Below are 13,823 nucleotides of genomic sequence, written 5' to 3' on the forward strand. Positions count from 1 at the left end.
CAAAACAGTTTCATGACTGATTCCTGAAACACTTGAAAGCTGAATGGATATAATAACACTTTGCACCAAAATGAGGGCTGAATCATCTGCACAACAGATGAAAAAGTAGATTAAAAACAATCATTGTTGAGCCTGTATGTCTATTTATTCAATAATTCAGGAGCAAAAAGGGTTTATATGTTGCTTATTTCGTTCATATATAGTTTTTGATGACGATGGGATTCTTTCAGTACAGACACTGCGATTAATTTTAATCAAGTTCCACCGCTACGTAATAACAGATTTAACTCTATACTAACAAAACCTTCCTTTTTTGCTCTCTGCTTGTTTTCGCCCCTCCGTGACCAGTGGTGTTTCCAGGGAGAATGCGTCGCCTTCGGCTCCCGGCCCGAGAGCGCGGACGGCGGCTGGGGGCCGTGGTCCTTGTGGGGAGAGTGTAGCCGGACCTGCGGAGGCGGCGTATCTTCCTCCATGAGGCACTGTGACAGCCCAGCGTAAGTAGGCAAAAGTAAGCCACAGCAAGCCGAACACACACACCCAGGTCCTGCCTACAAGTGTGTGTTTGTGTCTATTTTGTTTGTTGCATGTGCGCTACATCCACGTGGGAGCAGAGCGACAGGAACTGGGCTGCTTTTTGTTGTAAAATACGCTCTGAAATGTTTTTTCGGGTGGATTTATTCCTGATTCACAGACTGAAAAAAAACCCATTTAATTTATGTTTTATGAGCATTTGCTTTCATAAAGCTTGAGGCAGTGGCATACGTGAAGCAAATATTTTTTGATACTGAAAAGTAATTATTAATAGACTTTGGAAAACGATCTTCCTAAATCTGACATGTTTCCTTTGGAAAAACACCAAAAATTCAAATGAAATCACTTTACACTAATCCTAATTCACTTTGCGGTGAAAAGAAGAAAACAAAAATGTTGAAGAGTGATGAATGATTGTCTTTCAGTCTTACACACTGATTTACCACTTCTTCTTTTCCCCCTTCAGGCGGTCTTTTTGTGGGCTCTAGTGTCTCTTATATGTCAGTAGGTTGACAGGAAGGGGGGAAGGAGAGTGGGGAAGACATGCAGCAAATGTCGGTCGGGTCCGGGAATCGAACCCGCGACGGCCGCGTCGAGGACTAAAGGCCTCCAAATATGGGTTGCGCTATCCCCTACGTCACCACAGCACGCCCATTTCCCGCAATTGACAAGTCAAACAATACACCTTTTAGTCAGCAAACTGATAGGTTATCCTATACACTCCAGGAAAATAAACTTCTAACGATGTTTCCAAATCATGAAATATTTTTGAGCCATATTATACAGCCCTAGTTCATTTGTCCCCCCGAAAAAATTAAATGTTGCCAATACTCAAAATGTCGTCATGGATGCTGACGCTGTGGGAAGGAAGAGGCTCCAGTATCAGTCAGTCGTGCAGTGAATCTGAAGAGGCCTCTGACTGAAGGCTGTTGCTGTATGACACCCTCGTGACTCTCATCACATGCTAACAGCTCAACATCCAGGCAGCAGAGATGATATTTATCAGCTGTTGGCTAGCACTGCTAATCTGTGTCATTTGCTTTTGCCGCTCCTCTTGTAATTCCTGTCTGGTCGTTTGAGAGATGTTGGAGTCGGGGGTATAATCCATGCTTGTTCAGATAGATGGAAAAGATGTTTTGAACTTCCTCCGTCTCTCATTGGTCCCGCCTTCCATCCATGAAGCCTCCTTTTCAACTCCTTTGGTGTCGTAGTTCAGCTAGCATTTGAGATGCTAATCAGCTAGTCGCCCTGATTTCCTTACTTTTTGGTGATCGGCCATGTGAAGCCAATCGTATCCACTGATCTTATCGGCAAAAGAAAAAGAAAAATTCTAAAAAATCAACCACTGTCCTGTTTTCTCTGCATTGAGAGAGGTTCGTCTGTCCACCAGGTCACATCTGCATGTTTACGGTTAACAATAGTCACCCCACCATTAACAACTCAGCAACTTTCTTGCCATATTTAGCAACATTTCAGACAAAAAAAAAAATCAGTATAAGCCAAATCGGGAATCAGCAGGTCAGGCTTTTTAAAGATCAGCCTGAAAACTGCAATCGGTGCACTGCTAACCGTTACGCTTTATGACTAACTATCCGAAAGTTTAAAAAATAGCCCAAGAATCCTTCCAGTTGTACGGCATCCAAAACTAGACGAAGTTAATGTTCAATGTGAAACGTCTTAACCCCGAAAAATTCAGAACTAAAGTGTACAAGAACAAATCAGAGCTACTGCACAAATGATCACCTTCCAATTCAAAATCTTAACAGTTTTAAAACTAGTCAAACCTGAAGTGGATAATTCCTCAAAGCTTTGGGTTGGTGATGCTTTTTAATTGTCTTTTTTTAATTTTAAAGCAACCAGAGCATCTCCGGCCTTCATGCAGACATCTGGGGGGGTTTTATTCTCCTTCCACTGTCGCATTCTGTTGTTTTGGAAGCAGAGGTGTTTCATCCAACACGCCACGGGAAGACAAAAAAGGAAGAGACTGCGAATAAGATGAGGGGTGGAGAGAGAAACAGGGTGGGAAAGGGAAGGCACCAGCGTAATGTGGACCACCTGTGTACGGTAATCAGCGCAGCTCAGGGATCGGTGCAAAGTGGAGGGGAGGGATGAATAAACACAGCCAGAGGAGCCTCGAACACATTCATTACAGGAGCCTCTTTTGCACTGAAGTGGAAATAATCATGGAGGAAAAAGAGAGGCTAATGAAGGAGAAAGGAGGAATAAAAGAAGAAAAATAAATCTCTCAAAGACGGAGTGGAGGTAGAAAAAAAAAAAGATTTCTGAGAAGAGAATGGTTCTGGAGTTACAGACCGCTCGTCTCGTCCAAACCTAAATGTCACGTCACACTTAAGGGGTCTCGGCGGAGCTTGGGTTTCATGAATGAAACGCAGACTCAGCAAGGCAGCGCATTCACACACAAACACGCTTCTCTGTGTCCCGGCAGAGACTTTGTCACCAGAACTTGTCCGTGTGCGGCGTGCAGCCGCTCGCTCTAGTGTTGCATCCTAAAAATAAATCATGGTTGTAATTCGAGATGCCAAATTAACAATATCTTTTTTCCCGTCTCTCTTAATTCCCTCCCCTCCATTCATTCACATCTCCTGTTCCTTTCAGACCGTCTGGAGGAGGAAAGTACTGTCTTGGAGAGAGAAAACGGTACAGATCCTGTAACACCGACGTGAGTCCATTTTTAAGACTTTGCCTGAGGGGAGGGCATTTATCGTATCGTTTATCATTTATCATGGAAAACTTCTTATCACGATAAGAGTTTGGATGTATCGCTGTCATGATAAATTTCAGATATTGATGTTATATAAAAAGAAGGTAAGGTGACATTGTGATCAAAAATGTTATTTTAGCCACTTTTTACTCCGTAACAGCACCAATTCATATCAATTCAAAAATAGGATTAAATGCAGGTACTGTGTACAGTTTAGTGACATGAATCACATGTTTTAAAGTAAGTGGTGTCCTGAAGAAGCCTGTTTCAGGTGGGGATGGGCTTCTAGAACAACCTTTGTGTTTGTTGCACCATGAATGATGTGCCATGCAGCCAACATCTTGCTTTTTTTTTTTTTTTTTTAGCTTAGAAAATAAGTAAAAAATTTAATTATAATCTTAATTGTTATCACAACCGTGACACAAAAGATCACAATAACATTTTATGTCCATATCATGGTATAGAGCCAGCCCAAGGCAAATGCGAGTTAAGTGGCTGCTTAGGGCCTCCACACCACCAGGGGGCCCTCAAGAGCACAAAGTTAGGATGATAAAAAGTTATATATACATATATATAGTATTTGCTATTACACTTGCAAAAAAAAAATTTTTCTATAGTATTTTGTATAGTAGTTACACAATAAATTAATCTTTTTCTGCTGTTGATGGACGTTTGTGCCACTGTTGTGGAAATATAATTAAACTTCCTAACTTGCTTAATGTAAATTCAATGTTTATCAGCTGATATACTTTCAAATAGTGAAAATACTTCAATACCCCTCTGCATTTCAAAATCCAAATAATTGTGTTTTTTCTTTTCCTTTTGCTACTCTTGTAAGGTTAACATCAACTTCCATAAAAACCCTGGTATGATGTAAGCCAATTAAATGATGCTAATCATAGCTAGAGTAGAGTAGCTTAAGAATGATGATTCTTCTGGTGTTGACATGTAGGTGGAGAGGGGGCACCAAATGAAAATATGCCTATAGGGCCCCAAAAAAGCTTGGGCCGGCCCTGTCTCTTTATTCCATACACCTTGATCGACTGCAAAGTTTATTTTTCTTTATTTATCATCTCAAACTCTTGAAAAGAAAGACACTTCTCATATTTTCCTCAGTGGATTTTCTTACATTTCTACCTAAATCAGGTCTGAGAGTCGACGGCTTGTATCACACGACCATGAGATGGTGACATTTGACGTTAGACACAGTTTTTTAACAGCATAGTGTCCCTCATCCTCAGATATGCTGAGATCAAGGTCCACAATTGTCTCAGAGCAACAATATTGTCATTTGTCGCAATATCCTCTAGGACAATCTATTGTGCAGCAAAATGTCTCATTATGACAGGCCTAAAAGTGACTAAATTATTTGCAGGAAATTCACTCATTTGTGCATTTTGTCTACTTTAGTGAGATATTTTCACTCACTGCATGTTTCCATACAAGTTCTTGTTAAGTGATTTATTAAAATTTTTTTTCTTTATTGTAAAAGTTTTGCTCATGAAATTGAACCAAGAAAATGTGGTTCATTACAGTTATTGTATAATTTTACAAGACGGGCACCTATTATTCTACTTTTACACAAGGCCAGGTTGGTTTGATGTGTAGTTTAAAAATGGACCCAAATGGAGAGACGCAGAGGCAGCTTGTAGATGAGGAATGTTTAATGACCCCAAAATGATGAAAGAACCTGGGAGAAAATCACGAGGGACGCAGGGAGCCAGAGCAGAAAAAAAAACAAAAAAAAACCAGGAATCCAGGAGCAAAGCAGGGCAGAGAAACAACAGGACTAGACTAAGAAAAAAAATAATAACTAGACATAAACATAGCGAGAAACACTAAGAAGGATCGAATGAAAATAAAACAGAAGCAAGACTGGTCTAATCAAAGGAAGAGGCTAAGGAACGCAGAATAATCAAACCTCCAAAACGACTCTAACAGTTTAGATGTATTCATTATTTTCATATGAGGTCTGTCATCAGACCTCTTTTATCTGAAATAGAGACGCACCAATCCGATATTAATATCCGTATCGGTCCCAACATTGAAAAAAATTCTAGATTGGGTATCGGTGACAATGTGCCCGATCCATAAGGATCTACGTCATGGTTTATTATATATGTTGCATCAAAATTAGAATTCCTAATTGCTTTCTGAACCATTTGTAATGTTTGTTGCAGTTTGTTTTCACATGTTTGACCAAACTTGTGAAGCTATTGGTGTATTTAAATGTGCTGCACTGGTGGAAAGTTATCAAATGCATGTGTAATTCAGAACATTTATGTCTGTGTTTAGAAAAAGAACCATTTCAAGTCAACTCAGCTCTGTTTTTCTGTGTCGGGTCGGTATTGACCGATACCAAACCTCAGATATCGATACTGGTATCGGAAGTGAAAAAAGTGTATCGGTGCATCCTTAATCTGAAACATTGCCTGGAAACAAAAGTCCTTATTGTTCCCCAGGTATGTCTGCATTTATTCTGCTTTTATTTTACATTTTGGATCGCTAGTGACACTTCTGTGTCAGTCTCACAGCTGATTCTCATGAGTTTTCTCCAAGCTTCAGGGCTTTGCTTTGTGCAATTATTTAAGATGGTTGCAAACTGAGACCTCTGTTCAACTATTTTTGAAATTGTTGTTTGGTTGTTGTTGGGTTTTTTTCCCCCCTCTTGGTGAAAATTGAAATAGTTTAAGCCCTACTAGACGTTTAACCGCAAATCTTATGAATAACAGCGAGCAAGCGGCGAGTGCTTTCTTTGGAAAACAAACAAGAGGCCCCGGCCGCTGCTTCATACCGCCAACCGATCTCCGTCCAGGGAATTCTGCGAGCGCGTGTGTGATGTTTGGTGAAAACTACGAACGCTTCCCCGCGCAGACTGCGGTTTGTGTTGTTTCTGTTTCTAAATCGGATCAGTTATTTATCGTAGAACAGATTCCCGATGAAAAGTAAGCGCTAGAGAGACGCGGACCACAGTTCCCACTGAGTCAACAATGAAACGCTGGAAGATGCTCAGATTTTTTTTATTTTATTTTTATTTTTAAATTGTCCTTTGCTGCTGTCTCTGGGGGAGATCCTGGCGTTTTTATTGGCCCGTTGCTGCGAACTGGAGGTACTGGAGATGGAGTTATTGTGATCGGATTCTGCGTGGGTAAACTTACACACAGATATCGAAAGGTGTTTATGTAAACTTTGGTTCAGGAGAGTTGGGGGGGATAAAATCACAGTTTTTATGTTTTTCATGCATAAAAAAAAAAAATGAATAAAATACATTTTGGACAGAAATGCTGTGCTTTATAGCGTCAGCACAAGTACTTCATATTTAGGTGGAATTTTTAGATGAGGCCAAAATTATTCATACCCTTGGGGTGTTTTGGTAAAATAAAATTTTTAGCCTATTAACATTTCTTCTGACTGAAAGTAATGTTATCTCCAGTGTTTACTGGGTGAGAGGCGGGATATAACATGGATCTTTACTTAACATGTCTGGGATTTGTATCACAGGAAAATAAAAAAGAAGCGAATAATGTTTAAGCGTTGGATTAGTCAAATCCTAAGTATTAAAAAATCTATTTTTTTTCCCAGGCATGCCCAGCTGGATCTCAAGATTTCAGGGAGAAGCAGTGCGCTGATTTTGATAACATGCCTTTCCGTGGGAAGTATTACAACTGGAAGCCTTACACTGGTGGTGAGTTCACGACTGCAGCACGTTTTTCCACAAGATCCTCGTGAAAGAAGCAACAATCACAGGCTAAAGCCAACCCTTAAATGGGTGTTATTATGTAAAATTGACTTTTTTAAGCTTTATATCATATTTTATAAACACACCTGGAGTGTTGCTTTGACTCTTCCATTCATGTTTGAGAAATCCTTTAGTCTCCGTGGCAATCATTCAGCTGTGAAAAACACTTGGGTGGACCTAGCTCCGCCTTCGAGGACGAAGCTCGTCCTCTGAGCTGCCGCTTCCAAGCTTCCGCCTCACAGAGGAACCGTCCCTTAACGACTCCCCCGTCGGCTCCTTCAGACTAGCCAGCAGCAATTAGCAAACACCTGGTAGAACTGAGTATCTTTTGAGCTCATTATAGGAGCTACTTCTCAACGCTGGTAAAAACATAATTAAATGGTTAATAGAGGAGCAGTGTTGTGATAATTTCCTGAAGGCGGAGTTTCAGAAAGAGCAGGAGTTTTTTAAAGAGACAGAAACCCAATTTTAAGGCTTTAAATTACAAAATCAAAAATCTTTTAAGTCATATTTGATATATTCACTATTTTTATAACAATACAGTTACTTGATTGTGTTATAAAATGGCACTTTGTAATACGTAATACATAATATGGCCCCTTTAAATCCATAAAAAGATCCACAGTGGTTAGATTTTACAAATGAAAGAGAAATTAATGAAGGAATGGAGACAGTGGGAACAAAACATACTCTATAAATACTCTACTCTCCTTTTCCATACCTACTCAAACATTTCAAATACTTCAATCGGATCCCAGACCCGTCCAGTCTGTCCAGACTGCATAGGAAGCCTGTTTTGTAGAAGCCCAGAGCAGTGAGGTCTGTCGTCCTCTCCGTGTCACCGCTGACAGCTTGCAGGCCCTTCTGGAGCCGTGTTCCCCGTTCACACCAACAGAGAGCCACTTCTGTGTGATGTCTGCAGAGTTCCTGACATTCCTCTAAATCTTTTCAGCCGCTGCTGCTGGACCAAACTTGGAGTCCTGGACTCCTCACTCGCTGCATCTCGGGGTCAACAGTCAACCAGGAGATGAGACATAGTTGAGTCGAACTAGCAGAGATTTTGGGAAATTGAAATTCTTGCAATGCAAGTGTGATCTCATTTGTCAAAAGAGCTGTTCAGTTCAACCGTTGACTTCTTGACCTACATTGCTTCATGTTTGCGTACAAAAAAAGAAACGGATAGAGTACGCACGCTAATTGTCGTTGGCAGGTCGTTGCGTTTCTTTTGGATTTCACGTTTCGTCTTTTTGCTTTGGTGGGTGGATTTTATTTTGCCTCTCTCCGCCTTTACGTTTTGTCAACACCTGCTGCAGCTTAGCGTGCGGCTCGGGTACTGCGAGGGTTCGGGTCACGCCGACCTCTCTCGGTGCGCAGGCTCAGCTGGAGGTGACGACGTGTTCGCTGTGTGTTCCAGGTGGCGTGAAGCCCTGCGCGCTCAACTGCCTGGCGGAGGGCTATAACTTCTACACGGAGCGCTCCCCTGCTGTCGTCGACGGCACCCAATGTCAGGCTGACTCTCTGGACATCTGCATCAATGGGGAGTGTAAGGTAAGGCGAGCAAGCATCACTCATCTGGAATGCTGAGCACATGCCAAGGGAATTTACCCTAACATCTGAAGGAAAAACTTCAATTAAGTGGTTGTTTTTATACAGAAACATTAACGTTTAGATTTGTGCATAAATTAATGTGTTTTATGAGATCTTTTATGGAATCTAGCTTGGTAGTTTTTGAGTACTGTAACAGCCTTCAAGAAGAAATATTTGAGATTATTTGAGGAATAAAACGTGGCTTGCAAAAGTACTCACACCCCAAACTGAGTGGGGGGGGGGGTGTAAAAAAAAAAATGCTTTTTAAATCCTGAGATTGAGCTCATTTCCAGGGGTGATACTAAGGTTTAAAGACAAAGGGGGGCTTAGCCCCCTGGAGTCGCACAGTATGTTAGCAAACGTAGCAGGAAAGTACAACAATAAAGACGTTGGGTAACTTAACGTAATCCCTGGCTCTTTGATAACAGAGTGAGGTGTTTCACTATGGGAATCGCCTCAGTGTGACCCAACTATGGAAGCTCCAATGACATCACGTCTGTCTGTGACAGACAAGTTGAGCCGTGACCGTGGCTCCACCCACCATCCAGTATCACGGCCAACCTACCCCCTCAACTCATTCCAAACAAGTTTATTTCCGTGCCCATGTAAGAAGGGATGTGTTGGTGAAACACCTCACTCTGTCATCAAAGAACCAGGGATTACGTTAAGTTACCCAACGTTCTTTTTCTAATTTCCTCTGTGTTTCACTGTGGGAGATATGGCCAATTCCCGAACTGCATGCTGGCCCCGAAGCAAAGCTTGGCAGCAATTCATACAATCCAGGACTCAGGTGGAGCCTGATGAGCTTCTGTTTTAGGGAGTTCTTCAGCAGGCCTCGTGACGCCATGGGCTGCTCCTCACTCTACTGCAGAAACAGTCTCACCAAGCACTTTTTGTCCAGTTTTGTGTTGCAAAAATCTTAGTACACTTTTTAAAAATCTGACTTACAAGTAACTTTTGAGGAAAGCTATAAGAGCTTGTTTTAAGTCAGTGATTCCCTAATAATGTTCTTTTATAACACGGGAAAATTTCTTATTACTGAGAGAATCTGCCAATTCAACTATTATTTTTTTCATCAGTCAAAAGGAATCGTTGACTTTAAACAAGCTCTTCTATCTCGCTGAAAAGTTACTTGTAAGTTAGTTTTGTCTTGTTTCAACTGCACTAAGATATTTGCACTAGAAACCAGAACAAAAGATTTTGTATTTCTGCAACATTCTTTGCAAAATGGCTCGACTCATCCGGATTGGATGGAGAACATCTGTAAACAGCTGTCTTTGGAGGCTTGCGAAAAGGGAAAAAAAAAATAAAATAATAATTCTGACTTTAATCTCAGAATTGTGACTTTTGATCTTCACTCAGCTCAGCCCTAATGAGAGGCAGAGAGCGAGTCGCAAACAAAGCCCTGAAAACAGTCATAACCTGGCACAGCGGCGCTCGCAAGGAAACCGATTATTTAGGTCTGTTCGCACGGCTCCAGACTTCATGCAGCAGCAGCCTCCCTCTGAAATAATTCTGGATTAAGTCAACATTTTACAGTTATGGTCATTTTCCCAATTATACTTAATTCCCTAGAAAAGAGGAGAAAACCCTCCCTTTGGTTTGTCTGAGTGAGCTCAAAGGAAAGCGGAGACGCGCGCCCTGGAAGCCCGCATTCATCACACGGCCGTAGCGCGAGCTCGCTCCGATAGCGCGTAATCTTAAGTGCGCTCTTGTGATTGTAAACGCTGGCCGTTTAATTTTGTCAAATAAAACGCTCCGCCGTCGCTCTATCTCGGCTTTTCCCTTCTTTTTCTCCCCTTTTTCTTCCTCCTCCTCCTCCACCTCGGCGCTGGGTCATCTTTGACGGCTGAATTCTATAAACACGATTCCCGAAGCAAAAAGGAAGAGAAGAGAAAAAAACAACAACTCTCCAGTGAGGAACAATCAGGTCTTTGAGTCTCTGATTGCGATCGAGTGACGCTGGAGGAGCTCTTATCAGGGCCCTGCAGCCTCACTCTGGATTGTTTCATGGTAAATAAAACAGAAAAAAAAAAAAAAAATCCAGTTTTTATTGAATAACGATTTTCTTTATATTTGAAAAGGCCGATTTAATAACAAGGCAAAATACGGTTTTATTGAAAGGAGCTGGCAGCTGGTGCTCGCTTTGTTTTCATGAGCATAAATCATGTTGTGGGGCTTTTGTGTGTGTGTGTGTGTGTGTGTGTGTGTGTGTGTGTGTGTGTGTGTGTGTGTGTGTGTGCGTGCAGGAGAAGGTTTTTCTGTGTAATCTTCCAGATGCAGCTGAAATAACTTTTTGGTTCCTCACTTAAAGTATTTGCTTTGACTTCCACCTGACCGTACAAATTCCATCTTGGCACAGAAATGCAGCGGCTCTGCCCACAACTTTAATCTTATTCTCATTTTAAAAAAAAGAGAGAGTGGAACCAACACACGCGCACACAGAAACGCACACCACACCGCGTGTTGTTAGATGGCCAGAAGCTGACCAGCGCTCTTTTGTTTACAATTTGAATCCTGCGACCCACTTTTGTCTCCGAGGTTCTGATCCATGAACTTTCTTTTTCCAACTCAGAATTGCTTAAATATTTTACAATTAAAAGCAATACTAAGTTGTTATTTGTATTTTATGTGCCAACAAGGAGTAGCACATAACAATTTTACTTTTTTCTTCAGTTTTACAAAGAAAATTTGAAAAGACAAACACTTGCATTTAGTTCCCTTTGAGGAACGTCTTAGTTGAGGTGTAAAACAGAGTCTGTCTGCTCACAACATCCCCACTGTGAGACATGGTGGTGGCAGCATCATGCAATGGTGTTTTGCTTTCAGCAGAGTTGATGGAGGCCACAACAGACTCGAGGCTGAGGCAGAACTTTACCTTCTGTGCACCGATTACAGTTTTTTTCCTGATTGCCGATTACGATTTTCAAAACACTTGACCTGCCGATTATGATTTTACCCCTATACCGATGTTTCTGTCTGAAATGTTGCTAAACACAGCAAGGCAGTCGCTGAATTGGCAACAAGTGTGACTATTGTTAACTGCGAACGTGCAGATATAACCTGACTATTGGTGAGTTAGGCTTTTGCCGGGGGGGGGGAAGATCTGGCAAAATTAAGAAAATCAGGGCCGATTTATCAGTGCTCCTCCATCTTCCACTAAACCAAAGGTATAACAGAGTGGTGTAGATCGGAGCAGTTTGTAAGAATGGCCTAGTCGAAGTCCTGACCTAAATTCTGTTGAGAATCTGTGGCAAGGCTGAACTATTGATGCTCTCCCCCACAATCTGATTGATTTTTGTGTATTGTTGTGCTTAAAAAAAAAAAATATACGGAAGGAGCTGGAATGGTTTAAAGCCGAGGTGTCAAATGACGAATCAAGGCGCTGGATGTCAGTGAGCTCCCAAAGTCTGCTGTCAAAATGAAACACAAAGTTGGGGCGTGCTCCGGTGGCGCAGAGGGTAGCGCACCCCACGTTTGGAGGCCTTCAGTCCTCGATGCGGCCGTCGCGGGTTCAATTCCCGGACCCGACGGCATTTGCCGCATGTCTTCCCCCCTTTCCTGTCAGCCTACTGTCATATAAGGGACACTAGAGCCCACAAAAAGGACCCCCTGGTGGGGAAAAAAAAAATAAAAAATGAAACACAAAGTAATCTGGTAACTTTGACTTTGAACTGAGCTGAATTATCATATAGTTAGTGTTATCAGAACATTAAAGAGTAAAGTCAGGATTAACTTTCTAGCAACAACAAACATTTTATTGGTATACTACAGCACATGTATAAAATGTCTGAATTTGGAGTTAAAACGGTGGAGGAAGTGGATTTCCATGAGGCTGTGGGAATACTGGCTAAATAAAAGGTGGAGGGCATTGTTGCACTCTGGTGACTTCCTTCATAAATAAACAAAAGACAAATCCTTCCCTCTGAAATCCCCCACACTGGATGAGCCCGTCCTGTTTCAGCTCTAGGAGGGAACCGTGTTCATTTGTTTTCTGTTAGACTGATGCCAGCTCTCAATAAACCTGCTTAGCTTTCCCTCATATGCAGCAGCTGTTAGCTTAGCGTAGCATAAACCCTGGAAACAGACAGAAATCACTGGGACGGTTCTGCCAGAAGGACGCAGCAAGCCTGCAAACAGTAAAAAAACGCTGCGCAAACCCATCCTGACATGGCTGCTCTCGATTAAAAGTGTTGCAAAAATAAGAACCTAAGCTAATAGCACAATTGTCTCACTCTGGTCCAGAAAGAAAAGCATTAGAAAAAACGTGTAAGGGAGGGTAATGTGGCCTTGCAGCAAGAAGGTCCTGGGTTCGATTCCCGCGGTCTTTCTGCATGGAGTTTGCATGTTCTCCCTGTGCATGGTGGGTTCTCTCCGGGTTCTCTTCCTCCCACAGTCCAAAAACATGACTGTCAGGTTAATTGGTCTCTCTAAATTCTCCCTAGGTGTGAGTGTGAATGGTTATGAATGGTTGTGTGTCTCTGTGTTGCCCTGTGACAGACTGGCGACCTGTCCAGGGTGAACCCGCCTCTCGCCCGGAATGTTAGCTGGAGATGAACCAGCAACCCTCCTGACCCCATTAGGGACAAAGGGTGAACAGAAAATGGATGGATGGATGAAGAAATCACCATATTATACAGTATAACTGTCTATGCAACAATTTAAACATGAGAATATTACAAAAATTTTACTTTTATCTTAAACCAAATAAATATGCATTCCTTCTTCTTTTAAAATAACAAATAATATCTAAGATTTATTTATTGTTTTTATGTACATTTTGATGCTACATTCAATAAACACCAACTAAAAGTTTCCAATTCCAACTGCACAGAATATACCTTTTTGCTGCTTTACCGTTTATAGAGTAACACTGCTATAGCAAGCTAACGTTAGCTTGTACATTAGCATGGCTATCCGCCTAGTCTGCTGCTTGGCAGACATGCCTTTATCGCCCTTTTAAAACAGTACTGCCTTCATAAGATCCATGGGTGGTCATGTTTCAGTTTCCACAGCATGACTTTCTATATTTTTTTCGCAAAAGAAAAGAGTCGTAGTAGCCTTCTTTTGGCTAGCTGACCTGCGGTGGCGCAACAATAGGGGAGGGGCAGCGCTTTGCTCCACACAGGTAGTGAAAACTCACGTCGTTCCTAGTTTCTCTGGCATATTAGTTAAAAATCTTTGAACTTTTGTATATGACTGAAACTTTTAACATTTTTCAACCCATAACTATCTAAAGCAGCT

The 13,823-nt window shown here is 41.7% G+C and overlaps 1 protein-coding gene across 4 annotated transcripts in view; it reads left to right on the plus strand.

Moving 5' to 3' along the window:
* The window catches only part of adamts6 (ADAM metallopeptidase with thrombospondin type 1 motif, 6), a 77,457-nt gene that overhangs the window by 37,137 nt on the left and 26,497 nt on the right, over positions 1–13,823 (plus strand). For all 4 annotated transcript variants that reach the window (XR_006368655.1, XM_044096738.1, XM_044096737.1 and 1 more), the window contains exons 13-16: positions 349–494; positions 3,148–3,211; positions 6,836–6,938; positions 8,407–8,540. Coding sequence is in view for 3 of the 4 variants with exons in the window: in XM_044096738.1 (XP_043952673.1) it covers positions 349–494; positions 3,148–3,211; positions 6,836–6,938; positions 8,407–8,540 (447 nt within the window). In the remaining variant the exon portion in view is untranslated. The remainder of the gene's footprint in view (positions 1–348; positions 495–3,147; positions 3,212–6,835; positions 6,939–8,406; positions 8,541–13,823) is intronic.

The sequence above is a fragment of the Gambusia affinis genome, linkage group LG17 (genome assembly GCF_019740435.1).
Source record: "Gambusia affinis linkage group LG17, SWU_Gaff_1.0, whole genome shotgun sequence".
Classification (NCBI taxonomy): domain Eukaryota; kingdom Metazoa; phylum Chordata; class Actinopteri; order Cyprinodontiformes; family Poeciliidae; genus Gambusia; species Gambusia affinis.